A 15,251-nucleotide genomic window follows, 5' to 3' on the forward strand; every position below is an offset into this window, starting at 1 on the left:
TTACTGCTCAATTTCCTCTATCTTGAATCATCGTTTTTAAGATGGAGACACGTACCAAAGCAGACATCGTCACGTAATTCCAATTAGTTTCATCTATGTAAGAGCATTTTTATACCGCTTTATATTTTAAAATATCCAAAGCGGTTTACAACTACCCGGAGCTGTTGGGGATTGAACCTGGGACCTTTTGCTTGCGGAACAAACGCTCTGCCGCTGGGCTGCGGCTTCCCACTCTCAAAGAGAAGGCTGTGCGCCCGCTTTTGACTGGCACTGTGGAACAGGAGCCTTGCAGCCGCTTAGGATTGCAAGCAAATGAAAATGAGTTTTCCCTCTTGCACAAACCCTCCTTTTGCATGCATGCCTTTTGAACTGCTAGACATAATTCCTGTTTTGTTTTTAAAATTTTACTTTTTAAAGCATGCATCCGATCAAAAACTGTCTCCGTGCGTGTGTATATATTCTATATATATAGATCTCTGGAAATTAGTTGCAGTCCTCAGGCAGGTTGGCAAGTCGCCAGGGCAACCCTGGGCTCCACAGAGCCGGTGCTTTGCATTGACTTGAAAATGTCCCTTTTTAAGTACTTGCATATAGATGGGGGCCCCCTCCCTCCCCCCTTTCTTGCTGATTTACTTTCCTAATACAGACTTGAATCCATCTCTGTGTCTTCCATTTGGCAGATGTTCAATTTAGAAAACTGGCAGCGGGCTCCAAGATTAACATTTTATCTTTTTTTTAGTCGGTCTCTGCCTGCCTGCCTTCCTCTCCCTTCCATGGGACCTGGGATTTGCCTGTGAAGAGTGGTGTGGGAAAATGCCCTTCGGGTGCCCCAGGGCATCGCTGGAGCACATCTGCTCCTTCTGAGCACCTGCTGAGGTCTTGAGGGGGAGGGGGAACCAACCCCAAGCAGCTGGGTCTGGGATCAGCCTCTAATCCCAAGAGAGGAAGGCTGGAGACCACTCTCTCTGCTCATTAACGTTAGGCACTTTTGCAAATGCTTCCTTGGAATGAATGGCAGCTGGGAGTGTGGGATTGGGATTGGTTTTTTATATACTGCTTGACTGCAGAAAAACAACAACAACCTCAGGGCGGATTTACCCCCCCCCCCAAAAAAAGATGAAACAATAAACTTTTTGCTAAAACAGTCACAACCATACAGTGGTACCTTGGTTCTCAAACGCCTTGGTACTCAAACAACTTTACCCAAACACTGCAAACCCAGAAGTAAGCGTTCCGGTTTGCGAACTTTTTTTGGAAGTCGAACGTGCTCTGTTTTGAGTGTTGCGATTCTGATTTGAGTGCCACGCTTCTGTTTTGAGTGTTAACACTGTGGTCTGTCTGGTTTTGCTATTTATTTTGCGTTTTGGTTTCTGTGGCTTTTTTTGTTTTGTTTTTGTGACTGTGTGGAACCCAGTTCAGCTACTGATTGATAGATTGTGTGACTGCAGTACATTGTTTATTGCTTTCATTTTATGCACCAGTGGTCTCGTTAGATAGTAAAATTCATGTTAAACGGCTGTTTTAGGGGTTGTTTTTAAAAGCCTGGAATGGATTCATCCATTTTGTATTACAATGGACCCTCCAGTTATGTACCGCTCTGGATCCATAACTTTTGGGTTACGAAAGCAGCAAACCCGGAAGTGTATACCTCCGGGTTTCGCCACATGTGCAGAAGTGCTCTGCGCCCTTGTGCAAAAGTGCTCAGCCGTGGCACATGTATGTGCAGAAGCAGCGCCTCTGCCTATAGACTTTTTGGGTTGTGGACGGACCCCCAGAAAGAATTTAATTCGTATCCAGAGGGTCCACTGTACTTTCTATGGGAAAGTGCGCCTTAGTTTGGGAACACTTTAGTTTTGGAATGGACTTCCGGAACAGATTAAGTTTGAGGACCAAGCTACCACTGTAATTCAAAACTTAAAACTGCAAAATAATAGACTAAAACAGATCAAAAGGGGAGGGGAGGACTAGTGGGTTGTTCTCATTTTATTTTTATTATGTATTTTGTGTTTATATATTGGGATTTTATGTTGTAGGCGCCCCGAGACCAGCGGTACACAAATTTACCGTATTTTTCGCCCTATAGGACGCACCGGCCCATAGGACGCACCTAGATTCTGGGGGAGGGGGGGGGGAGAAATAAAGGGAAAAAAAATATCCCCCCCCCAGGGGCTGGGGCGGGGGAAGCCCGAGCTTCCCCAGCCCCCAGAACGGGAACCAGAGCGATCCCGAAGCTGCGGGCAGCTTTGGCATCGCTCTGGGAGCTTGCGGGGCTGGAGGAAGGGGAATCCCTCCGCCAGCCTTCTAACCAAGTCGGGGGACAGTGGGAGAGGTGCACTGCGCCTCCCGCTGTCCCCCGAGTTTGCGGGGCTGGCGACGGGGAGGAGCAGGCTTCTTTCCCCCGCCAGCCTTCTAACCAAATCGGGGGACAGCGGGAAAGGCGCGCTGCGCCTCCCCGCTGTCCCCCGAGCTTGTGGGGCTGGCGGTGGGGCTCTCCTGAAGCCTGGAGAGCGAGAGGGGTCGGTGCGCACCGACCCCTCTCGCTCTCCAGGCTTCAGCGAAAGCCTGCATTCGCCCCATAGGACGCACACACATTTCCCCTTCATTTTTGGAGGGGAAAAAGTGCGTCCTATAGGGCGAAAAATACGGTAAATGACAACAACAAAAAATCAAAGCTCGTACAAACTTTCTGAGCATCTGGGCAGGCATGTCTAAATATGAACTGCTTCAGCAATGGCCGAAAAGAAAGCAACGAAGGTTCCAGCCTGCTATCAATAGGCAGGGAGTTCCGAAGTTGCCACACGAAACAATCAAGTTCTTACAGATGTGCAGGTAGTATGCGGAACCGCTGACCTAAGGAGTCGACTGGGCATGTATGGGGTAAAGCGATCTCACGGGTTACATTTTAAAACATAACAAGGCTGTGTATGTAAAACATAACACGGCTGGTTATAAGGCCGTGTTCTGTGTTCTTAGACTCCCACTGTAGTGGTTTGGGAGAGAAGTGTCCTGCTCTCTTGCAATTTTACTTTTGCCCATGGAAGTAAAAAGGTATCTCTACTCTTTTACCTCAGTTGCTCAGCAGGAATAGATTTGTTCCCAGCCTCTTGGATTCTCACGGATGAATGGAAAGTTACTGGGATGACGGTCCTTTGCACTGGTGTTTGTTTGTCCCTTATTTCTCCCTGATTTTATTACAGAGTAAGTTAATTTTATCTTGTTTATTTAATAACTCTGTTTTTTGCAACAACATTTTCTTGTTGTTGTTTTTTTTGCGTCAGCATAATTCCACTGCCCCTCCCAGTGTGTCCTGAAGTCCTCCCCACCCAAGAGAGATGTTGCCCACAGACCTCTCTCTCTTCCTGTGTAATGAATGAAGCATGTGTCGGGTTGCGTGGGTGTTTAAATAGTAAAGGACCAAATTGGCTCGGTTCCCCGTTAACATTTAACTTGCGCTCTGAGGCTTTCCATCTGCTGCAGGAATTTCTGAAATCGCTATGTTTCTCCTGCCTGATCCCTGGTTGCCCCAATGGTGGTTGTATGTCACGGGCTGGTTTGACGCAGAGGAATGGTGGAAGGAACCAGCTGGGGAACCCCTAAGAGAGGAAGGCTCAGAATCTGGGCAGTGGTAGTATGACGACCATGAGTGGTCAGAGGGAGAAGAGGAGGTGTCAGAAGCTAAAGAGGCAACAGGGCTTGGTGAGCAGGGAGAGTCTGTGGCAGAGAGCAGTCCAGAAGCTGAAGCTGAAGCAAGGGAGATGAGTCAGGCTGGTGAATAATAATAATAATAAAAAATTTTATTTATACCCTGCCCTCCCCAGCCAAGACCGGGCTCAGGGCAGCTAACAAGCAATAATAAAAACAAGTTGAATGAATACAACTGGAAAACAAGATTAAAACACAACATTAAAACATTGAAACATTAAACTCAGCCTCATCACAGGAGGAGAAAGGAAACAAGAAGGAGGGGGAGGGAATCAAATTGACTCCCAAGTCAAAGGCCAGGTGGAACAACTCTGTCTTACAGGCCCCGCGGAAAGAAATCAGATCCTTCAGGGCCCTGGTCTCATGAGGCAGAGTGTTCCACCAGGCCAGAGCCAGTGTTGAAAAAGCCCTGGCTCTGGTTGAGAAGAAGAACAGGGGTCTCCCGCTCCTGCTGTGACCAGCTCCCCTCCTGCCTGGTCTGCCAGGACCAGGAGAGGCATGAAGAGGGAGGAGGTAAGGCAGGCAATGCCAGCATAGTCTCAGATTGCTTGGGGGAAACCCAGGAGAGGAGTCGCCTTAGGCAGCTGTGGGAAGGCTCTTCAGACTCTGCAACTGCCTCATAGGGGCAGATCTATTGAAGAGGAGTTGCTGTGCACTTTAGACCTTGCAGACCTGAGCACATCCTGTTTCTTCTAATAAAAAAGTGGTGGCTTAGTGGTGGCTTGCTTCTGACACCCCATTCATTTCAACGCAGCTTGCACAGGAGAAATCCCTGCTAGACCGTGCCCTAAGAGTTTGACTCTGCACATCCCACCAGCTGCATTGACGCCTTGTCCCTTCCAAGGACACAGTTCTGGATTTTGACCTTTAAAGTCCTAAACAGCTTGAGACCCACCCTGGTACCTTCAGGACTGCTTTCTCCCCGGTGAGCTTTCCGAGATGATTCTTAGAAGCCCTTCCCTGGGTTGTCCGGCTTCAGGAAGGGGCTGTGAGCCTGGGGATTGGTGGTGGGACAACAATGAGTGGTCAGAGGGAGAAGACTAAGAGGGGGTGGTGTTGGAAGCTGAAGAGGTCATAGGGCTTAGTCAGCTGGGAGAGTCTGCAGAAGAGAGAAGTCCAGAATCAGAGGCAGAAGCTGGAGCAGGAGAGGACGGAGGCCAAGAGGCAGAGATGGGTCAGTCTGGCAAAGAGGTGCAGGGGTGGGTCTCCCTCCTGCTGTGATAAGCTCCTCTCCCTCCTGGTCTCCCAGAACCAGGAGAGGCATGAAAAGGGCGGAGGAGAGGTTGGCTGCATGCGGGTGCAGTTGCCGGTTGTTCAGAAAAAAGCCCCAGAGACAGCGTTCGAAATTCGCAAGGTGTATTTTGCACCTGGCTATTGGCCGCTTGCGACTAAGTGAAGATGCCCAGGTGCCAGGATGGCGCCTAGGCGTCTCCACCATCTGGAGGTGCGTGCCTGGGGATCCTTGGATCTTGACTGTTTTCACATACAGTGGTACATCGGGTTAAGAACTTAATTCGTTCTGGAGGTCCGTTCTTAACCTGAAACTGTTCTTAACCTGAAGCACCACTTTAGCTAATGGGGCCTCCTGCTGCCGCTGCGCGATTTCTGTTCTCATCCTGAAGCCAAGTTCTTAACCCGAGGTACTATTTCTGGGTTAGCGGAGTCTGTAACCTGAAGCGTATGTAACCTGAAGCGTATGTGACCCGAGGTACCACTGTAAAAAAGCAAGGCAGATTGTCATAAAAGCCGCTAGCCATTCGAAAAAGCGATAGGTAAACAGCTGCAAAGGCCTGTTGGCATTAAACGATCTTTAAGAGATTCCCAAGAGTCAGAAAAGCTTGTTTGTGACATTTACACATTACGTGCGTGCGTACTTAAAAATATCTTTTACAGTGTAATGTAAATGAAGCAGTTCTGAGTACCGTATTTTTCGCTCCATAGGACGCACTTTTTCCCCTCCAAAAATGAAGGGGAAATGTGTGTGCGTCCTATGGAGCGAATGCAGGCTTTCGCTGAAGCCTGGAGAGCGAAAGGCATCGGTGCGCACCGACCCCTCTCGCTCTCCAGGCTTCAGGAAGCTATCCGCAAGCCTTGCAAGCCCGGTGGGAGTTCCCGCGGGCTCACAAGGCTTGCAGGCAGCAGCCTGCAGCCCCGGCGAGTGTCTGCAAGCCTTGCGCGCCCGGCAGGAGGTCCCGCCGAGCGCGCAAGGCTTGGGGCGGCAGCCTGTCGCCCGAAGCACGGGGAGCCCTCCGGAGGGCTCCCCGTGCTTCGGGCGAGTGTCTGCAAGCCTTGCGCGCCCGGCAGGAGGTCCCGCCGAGCGCGCAAGGCTTGGGGCGGCAGCCTGTCGCCCGAAGCACGGGGAGCCCTCCGAAGGGCTCCCCGTGCTTCGGGCGAGTGTCTGCAAGCCTTGCGCGCCCGGCAGGAGGTCCCGCCGAGCGCGCAAGGCTTGGGGCGGCAGCCTGTCGCCCGAAGCACGGGGAGCCCTCCGAAGGGCTCCCCGTGCTTCGGGCGAGTGTCTGCAAGCCTTGCGCGCCCGGCAGGAGGTCCCGCCGAGCGCGCAAGGCTTGGGGCGGCAGCCTGTCGCCCGAAGCACGGGGAGCCCTCCGGAGGGCTCCCCGTGCTTCGGGCGAGTGTCTGCAAGCCTTGCGCGCCCGGCAGGAGGTTCCGCCGAGCGCGCAAGGCTTGGGGCTGCAGCTTGTCGCCCGAAGCACGGGGAGCCCTCCGGAGGGCTCCCCGTGCTTCGGGCGAGTGTCTGCAAGCCTTGCGCGCCCGGCAGGAGGTCCCGCCGAGCGCGCAAGGCTTGGGGCTGCAGCCTGTCGCCCGAAGCACGGGGAGCCCTCCGGAGGGCTCCCCGTGCTTCGGGCGAGTGTCTGCAAGCCTTGCGCGCCCGGCAGGAGGTCCCGCCGAGCGCGCGAGGCTTGGGGTGGTAGCCTGCAGCCCGAAGCACGCGAGGCTTGGGGCGGCAGCCGCAGGGGGGGAATAATTTTTTTTATTCATTTCCCCCCCCAAAAAAACGAGGTGCGTCCTATGGGCCGGTGCGTCCTATAGAACGAAAAATACGGTATTTATTAGACGGGCAGCTATCTCCTTTTGCAAGATGCATGCAGGCAAGAAGCTAGATGTTTTGCATCATCACAGGAACTGACCCAAGGTGGGGAGTGGTGATATGACATAGGGAACTACCCTCCCTCCCTCAGTGAGTCACTTCATGTCTTGCTTCTGCTTGCGAGTGACTTCCTGTCTCTCTGCCCTTCTGTATAAAAGCGAAAACGCCAGATTGCCCCTGCCTTGGAAAAATGGCAAGAGCAGAGCAGCAGAGGCCTTGAAAATATGGGGAGGCCCCGCAGAAGCCTCAAGAAGGTCGCTAGGAAGGAAGGCATGGACTACCTCTGTTCACAGGAAGCCGAGGTGAGGGGCAGAACTTAGGTGCACAGGTGAGGCCACCGGTGGCTGTGGTTTAAGGGTGGTGTAGCAGTTAGAGCGATGGACTGGGTTCAAATCCTTAACAGAGCCACGAAGCTCACTGGGTGGCCTTGGGCCAGTTGTTCAGCCTCGGCCCAGTCCTACTTCTAATAATAATAATAATAATAATAATAATAATAGTTCATTATTTATACCCCGCCCATCTGGCTGGGTTTCCCCAGCCACTCTGGGCAGCTTCCGACAAAACACTAAAATACAATAACCTATTACACATTAAAAGCTTCCCTAAACAGGGCTGCCTTCAGATGTCTTCTAAAAGTTTGGTAGTTGTTTTTCTCTTTGACATCTGGTGGGAGGGCATTCCACAGGGCCGGTGCCACTACCGAGAAGGCCCTCTTCCTGGTTCCTTGTAACTTGGCTTCTCGCAGCGAAGGAACCACCAGAAGGCCCTCGATGCTGGATCTCGGTGTCCGGGCTGGATGATGGGGGTGGAGACGCTCCTTCAGGTATACTGGACCTCAAAGGGTTGTCGTGAGGACGAAACGAGAAGTAGGAGAGGAACTGCATACACCACCTTAAGCTCCTTGCAAGAAAGGCGTGGGGTATAAAATGCAGCAATAAAACAAATAATTCCTGATGAGCTGTTGCCGGTCAGTGTAGACAACACTGAATTAAAGGTCCCCTTCCAGCGCTACAATTCTAAGATTCTGTGACCCACAAATTCCCGACTCCCGCTGCGTTGGCTGGAAGAGGAGAAGGCAAGGCTGCTTTAGATCATTCGACAGATATATTTGCAAACCACAATGGAGGCGTCAGGGAGTTTTTGGCTCTTTTCTGGTTTCATTTGTGGAGTTCTGTCAACTCCAAAAAGAACCAGTCTGGTCAAATAATAATAATTAAAAAAGCGCAAAACTAGCCCAGGTTCCTTTTATGCTGCGAAACAAAACACAGCGGGGTGGGAAGTTCCCTTATTTCCCTTTGTTTCCAACCGAAGTCACGCCATGGAATGAACCAAAGGGAATCCTCTTCCCTGTTTCATCATCAGGGAAACTTAATCATTACTTTCTGTGTTTGCAGTTTTAGAGTGCTACTCTCTTTTTTAAAAAAGTCAGTTTTATTAAATTTTCCACTTTAACAATCCAATCCAATCACATTAAATATTCCACATTATACATATGTTGTTGTTGTTTAGTCGTGTCCGACTCTTCGTGACCCCGTGGACCAGAGCATGCCAGGCACTCCTGTCTTCCACGGCCTCCCGCAGTTTGGTCAAACTCATGCTGGTAGCTTCGAGAACACTGTCCAACCATCTTGTCCTCTGTCGTCCCCTTCTCCTTGTGCCCTCCATCTTTCCCAACATCAGGGTCTTTTCCAGGGAGTCTTCTCTTCTCATGAGGTGGCCAAAGTGTTGGAGCCTCAGCTTCAGGATCTGTCCTTCCAGTGAGCACTCAGGGCTGATTTCCTTCAGAATGGAGAGGTTTGATCTTCTTGCAGTCCATGGGACTCTCAAGAGTCTCCTCCAGCACCATCATTCAAAAGCATCAATTCTTCGGCGATCTGCCTTCTTTATGGTCCGGCTCTCACTTCCATACATCACTACTGGGAAAACCATAGCTTTTACTATACGGACCTTTACATATCAAATAATCCGAATATTCTGCCAAATTATAAATTTTTAATAGGACTTCCCATGCTTCAAGTTCGGAACTGGAGTGCTACTCTCAAGTGTCCTCTTGAGCAACCAGGCTCCCCAACTTGCAACGTACTGGGTCAGCTGCTTAGAAAAGCAGCTTTGGGGGGAGCAAACTGACCCCCCTCCCCCCAAAAGCTCAATATGCTAAGAGGAAGTTTCAATCTGAACACAGCTGGATAGTAGACTCCCTGCTTAGAAACCAGTCCATCTCTGCATATGTCTGTTTGGAACATGTGGAATGGGGTGGGGTTAGGGCAGCCCCAGCCGGCCCACAGCCTGCTTGCAGATGTCCAAGATTTTGTTTGCAAAAAAGCCTACAGTGCAATTATGCCTTGCAAAAATGGGTCATCCTAGTGCAATCCCCTCGCGATGCAGGAATCTCAGCTAAAGCATCCAGGACAGATGGCCATCCAACTTCTGCTTAAAAACCTCCAAGGAAGGAGTCCACAACCTCCAGAGGGAGACCGTTCCACCTTCAAAACAGCTCTCACTGTCAGAAAGCTCTTCCTGATGTTTAGTCAAAATCTCCTTTCAATTCAATTCAAGTCCCACCTTCCAGAGCTGGAGAAAACAAGCTTGTTCCTTCTTTGAGTGTGGTGGCACCATATTTTGGGACTGCCTGTGTTATCCACACCAGGCAGGCTCCTTCCCTCCTCTTAAAACGTCGAGAGAAGTTGGGTTTGTTTTATTTCTTTTTAGCTACAGTAGATTTGTATTATCTCTTGGATCATTTGGTCATTTTTTTAAAATCAGTAGTTTAAATGCTTTGCGTTTGCGCACGCATAAACTGCTTGGATGCAGGGGTCAGCAAACGTTTTCAGCAGGGGGCCGGTCCACTGTCCCTCAGACCTTGTGGGGGGCCGGACTATATTTTGAAAAAGTATATGAGCGAATTCCTATGCCCCACAAATAACCCAGAGATGCATTTTAAATAAAAGCACATATTCTGCTCATGTAAAAACACCAGGCAGGCCCCACAAATAAGCCAGAGATGCATTTTAAATAAAAGGACACAATTCTACTCAGGTAAAAACACGCTGATTCCCGAACTGTCTGCAGGCCGTATTTAGAAGGGGATTGGGCTGGATCCAGCTCCCGGGCCTTAGTTTCCATACCCACGGCTTAGAGGTTTTCTCGCAATCAAGAAAATGCAGTTTTTTAAAAGTGTAATAAATCTAGTCCCACATCCCTTTCTCAGGGGACCAACCAGATGACAGTGGGTAGCCCACCTCTTCTATTTGTGATCCACAGAAATTGGTCCTCAGAGCTTAAAGGCACATGTTTAATTATATGCAATTTGGCCTTTGTGCAAATCAGTTCTCAGGGTTTTTGGCTTATGAAGTTGCTGGACTGTTAAGATCTGCTGCAGACGCATATCTTAAAAGTCCCTTGCTGCAGTCGCTTAGGGCAGGGCTGGGGAGCCTTTGTCCTCCAGATGTTGCTAAAACTGAACTCCCATCAACCCAAGCCGCCCTTGCAAGTGGTCAGCAACATCTGGAAGACCACACCCTGACCTATGGCCATTTTAAAAAGTCTTGTCTCTACAAGATTAATTTGGTGTATAAAGATTTCTCTCAACGAACTTTGTGGAGATTGAAAGTTTTGTCTGGCAATGTTGTTGTTGTTGTTGTTGTTATTGTTGTGCTAGAATTGTCGAGCCCAATTCAAAGTGTTGGTGCTGACCATTCAAGCTGCGGTCCAGTATACCTGAAGGAGCGTCTCCACCCCCCTCATTTAGCCCAGACACTGAGGTCCAGCTCCAAGGGCTTTCTGGCAGTTCCCTCCCTGCAAGAAGTGAGGTTACAGGGAACCAGAGGGCCTTCTCGGTGGTGGCGCCCGCCCTGTGGAATGCCCTCCCATCAGATGTCAAAGAAATAAACAACCATTTGACATTTAGAAGACACCTGAAGGCAGCTCTGTTTAGGGAAGTTTTTAATGACCGATGTTTTAATATATTTTTGATCTTTGGTTGGAAGCCGCCCAGAGTGGCTGGCGGAGTAGAAATAATAAATTATTATTACAGTGGTATCTCGGGTTAAGAACTTAATTCGTTCTGGAGGTTCGTTCTTAACCTGAAACTGTTCTTAATCTGAAGCACCACTTTAGCTAATGGGGCCTCCCACTGCCGCCCGGCGATTTCTCTTCTCATCCTGAAGCAAAGTTCTTAACCCGAGGTACTATTTCTGGGTTAGCGGCGTCTGTAACCTGAAGCGTCTGTAACCCGAGGTACCACTGTACTATTATTATTAGTTTGTTTCCAGTGCCGACTTTCATCATTTTGTGCTTGCCTGAAAGCAGGCAGAGAGAACGCCGTTTAGATCCTACAGGTGCACCCGGGCTATTTGTGAATCTCACAATTGCAAGCTTTGTCAGCAGCTTGACCAAAGAGCTGGCCAACTTCCTAGCATCCGATTTCGCAACCTGGCAGAAGCTTTTCCAAGCTGAACATGATTTCCCATGGACCTTGGTCTGCAGCCACGGGTTCCTTTTAACCAGAGTATATTTATTGCATTGGGGGGAGGGAGGCAGGGAGTGCATGTGGTGAGCAACTGCTGGGGGGCATGGATGGGGGTCCGGCGAGGGGCAAGCAGCCGACCTGGATGGCCCTCTTGTCATGGATGCTTTAGTTGAGATTCCTGCATTGCACGGGGTTGGACTAGATGACCCCTGGGGTCCCTTCCAACCACGGTGGATAAAAATCAAATATTAAGATTTTTTAAATTTCAAATTGGATTTTTAAAATAAAATGCTTTTGTAGGAAAAACCTTTTTGATGATACTTTTCTATTTAAGTTACATTATAGTCCAAAGGCTATTCATCAGGAAATAAGGATTTTTCATGTGAGCTAAAACTCAGTCTAAGTAACCACATCACTTAACAAATATGGATACATATACTATAGCGTTATTGTTTTGGTTAAATAAATTGTTTAAATTGTTATTAAGGAAATGATTCTTTTTCTCCTTCCAATAAAGTACAGCAGAAAAGTTGTCCAAATATAAACAGTTAACTTATTAAACCTCACAATAATTTCATAATTATCTTGTCTATGTATTTCTAATAGTATAACCAAATCAGTAATTTTTGATTTAACTGTAAAAACTACTCTGAACATTTATTATTCCAAAAATGAAACCTGTTGTAAATATTAAGATTATACCAGCAAGAACGAGTCTGTAAAAAAAATATGATTTAAATCAAGTCTTACTGACTAGTGATTTCAATCATGATTTGAATCGATTTGATTTAAATCAAATCCACTCTGCAGTTCCATGATTCCATGACAGCTGAGTTGCTGTTGCTTATAGAGAAGGAAAGGGATGAGGCATTGGGGAGGTCAGTGCAGTGCAGACACACTGGCAGAGCTATTGCAGGACTCCTGCTGACGTGTTTGCGCTGCGCCCAGCTCCCCCCAACCCTCTGCGTCCCAGCAAGCAGCAGTGACTTGGCTGCTGGGAGGTCAGGTGAGCGCCACCACCTGGAGTCTGGGGGCCAGCTTTAAGCTGACTTCCTGAACAGACCCAAATGGTTTTATACAACTTAAATTAGCAATCAGGAGCCAGTGCCCTCTCCGTTGTGGCTGGACTGCAGTTCCCATCATCCCCGGAAAAGGGCCACAGGGCACAGTGGGTCAGTGCGTCTGGCTGTTAACCAGAAGGCCGGTGGTTCGAACCCAACCAAGGGATGACAATGGACAGGGTTCCTGCCTTCCAGGGGGTTGGACTAGATGACCCTTGGTGTCCCTTCCAACTTTCCAATTCTGTGATATTTAAGTTCTCCAGCCCTGTTGGAAGACCTAAGGACACAGACTTGTTGAAAGACTCTGCTAAGGTGTTTTTAAGCCAGAAAGTATATCTGTCCAAAGTTCACTTAGTTTGGGGAATGATGGAGATATGTGGAAAAACAGGAATCCTGTATCAATGTCTCCCACCCCCTTCCGTTACTATAAAGGAATGTCCAGGGGTGATGGATGTAAAAGTCCTATTTCAGATGGAACAAGTGTAGAGTAAGGCTGCTGCAATGTTGAGAAACTCCAGGGCTCGCAAAGTGGAATCGGAAACCGTGGCTTGAAGTGGGTGTGCAAACCATGGTTTGCGCTACAGATGGTTTGTTGTGATGCCTGAATAGAGAAAAACCACAGTTCACTGTTGCCGTTTCCTCTCTAGACGCCGGAACATAGTGGAGGAGACAGGAGCAGGTGCAGAAAGTGTGGAGAGAACGTAGAAACTACCGATGAAACTACACCTGAAAGCAGACACACACCTTCAAAACTTGATTTGCCAGTTGTCGATTTGGAAGGTTGCGCTGCTTTTTGGCACAGGGACTGAGCTGGGCCTCTTTCTCAGTCAGGGGCAAAGTCCCTCTTTGCATGTAGGGATTTAAGAGCAGAAACTCCGTTCAGCTGGAGCAAGCCGGTCTCAAAACGCTGGAAAAACAAGCTTCCTCCTTTGAACAGTTTTGCTGCTCTTCTAGAATCCTGCTTTTTTGGCCAGACCTGAAGCTCAACTCTCTCATCTCATGGAATATTCCACATGCTGACATTCGAGGCTGCGTTCCAGCTGGCTGCTCTTAGCAATTTCAGATTGAAAAGGGGGGGAGGCATTTTCAGGGAGGTGTGCCCGGGCTCTTAAATGCACAGAAAAAGTTTCCGTGCCAAAGCAGTATAGCGTAGCACTTGTTGCTGATCAGTCTGCAGGTACGAGGCAGAATCCAAATCTGGGCACGGCAGATTGTGTACTTAGGTGTCATAATTTCAGTCGACTGACTTCCACACTTTATGTCGGGACTTTCCACTGACAAATGCAGAAAAGCAGAGGCGAAAACAAGGCTTGGCCTTCCTTTGGACCCGTGTGCAGGAATTTAGAGCTTGCAGGACCCAGAGTCTTGCCGGCCTGGGCTTCCCCATTCATTTCAATGGAAGATCCAGCAGTGCCCAGGTATCCTCTTGCATTTACTGAATGGTCACATCCTCTGGATTCCCCCCCCCCCCCACTTTACTGTGTTTGCTAGCTGTTTTTCTACTTAAAAGCACCTCAACTGACATGCAGTTAACAATGAATGAAATGTAAATGGTGTATCATTTTTTAGAAACACTATTTTAAAACAAAAAAGGAAAAAAACCCCCACCGAAACCTTGGGAAGAGCCATAGATAGCTCAGTGATAGAGCGCCTGAATTGCATGCAGAAATTTGCAGTGCATTGCATGTGAGCCAGAAACCAGAGCTTTTGTAATAAGTTTGGCTACTTATTGGGGTGCCCAAACTACGTGCCCATTGCATCTCTTAAAAGAATTCAAGGTTTTGCAGACAGCTTACCCAAAGATGTGTCTTCTCCCTATTTGATGACTTCAGTTGGCTGTTCAATACATGCTTATGCAACCAGACCTTCTGTTTTTAGTTCCAGAATTTGGTGTTGATGGTTTTACATTGCCTGGCTCACCTGTTGGCATTTCGCGATAGATTTGATTGACATTCTGACTTGCCTTTTGTTTCTGTATTTGCCTGTACGCCGCTTTGTAAAATAAAAGGAGGTATAAAATGCAGAAGTAAACTATTTGTAGATGCAGCTCTCAATAGTTCAAATATTGTTAAAACTGTTGGGAGTCAGAAACCTTTGCTGACTTGCTGCAATCATCCAGAAATCTACCAGTAGGACCAGATCAACGATTTTGGCCCACCAGTAACTTTCTGCTATGTTCTTTTTCTTTGCAGGTAGCTGTATCCAGTTGGGTGGCCGGCAGTCCCTCGGGGTACCATGAAGTTTTCGGGACCCCTGGAGAGCCAGAGGTTGAGTCTCCTTCTGGAGACGGCAATCTCTAGGGAAGCTCAGATATGGAAAGTGCACCTGCGCAGAATTCAGCCCAGTCAGGTAAAGTTGAGTGGGTTGATTTGTCGGTTAAGCGCAGGGTTTTCCAAACCGATTGAGTTCACTGACCCCCTTCATGAGCTTGCAAAGTTGTCCTCAACCCCAGTGCAAATTCACAGGCATTGGAAGTGAAATGAAGCCAGGAAATACCTATATATAAGCAACACTTCTTAATCATCGATCACCATTACTAGAAATCCTAAAATGTGAAAAATATGGACTGTCGTTGTACCTTGCTGGGAGGGGAGGTGCATTCTGTTTTTCTGAGGCTCATAGTTCCTTATTAATTTGTTCACACTACACCTGAAGGAGCGTCTCCACCCCCATCGCTCAGCCCTGACACTTGAGATCCACCTCCGAGGGCCTTCTGGTGGTTCCCTCCCTGCGAGAAGTGAGGTTACAGGGAACCAGGCACAGGGCCTTCTCGGTAGTGGGGCCCGCCCTGTGGAACGCCCTCCCATCAGATGTAACGGAAATAAACAACTATCTGACTTTTAGAAGACATCTGAAGGCAGCCCTGTTTAGGGAAGTTTTTAATGTTTGATGTTTTATTATATTTTTAATACAG

General features: G+C 48.6%; 1 protein-coding gene across 3 annotated transcripts in view; it reads left to right on the plus strand.

Moving 5' to 3' along the window:
- CCNI (cyclin I) overlaps positions 1-15,251 on the plus strand; it is a 55,791-nt gene that overhangs the window by 14,969 nt on the left and 25,571 nt on the right. The window contains exons 1-2 of one of the 3 annotated variants that reach the window (XM_081021038.1): positions 7,088-7,110; positions 14,530-14,686. The exons of 1 other annotated variant lie outside the window; for it this stretch is intronic. In XM_081021038.1, the coding sequence (XP_080877164.1) occupies positions 14,573-14,686 (114 nt within the window). In that variant the 5' untranslated portion in view covers positions 7,088-7,110; positions 14,530-14,572. Of the gene's footprint in view, positions 1-7,087; positions 7,111-14,529; positions 14,687-15,251 lie in introns of those variants that run through there. One more of the 3 variants, XM_081021037.1, reaches the window with a different exon arrangement.

Source organism: Podarcis pityusensis, assembly GCF_964106645.2.
Source record: "Podarcis pityusensis genome assembly, chromosome: 9".
Classification (NCBI taxonomy): Eukaryota; Metazoa; Chordata; class Lepidosauria; order Squamata; family Lacertidae; genus Podarcis; species Podarcis pityusensis.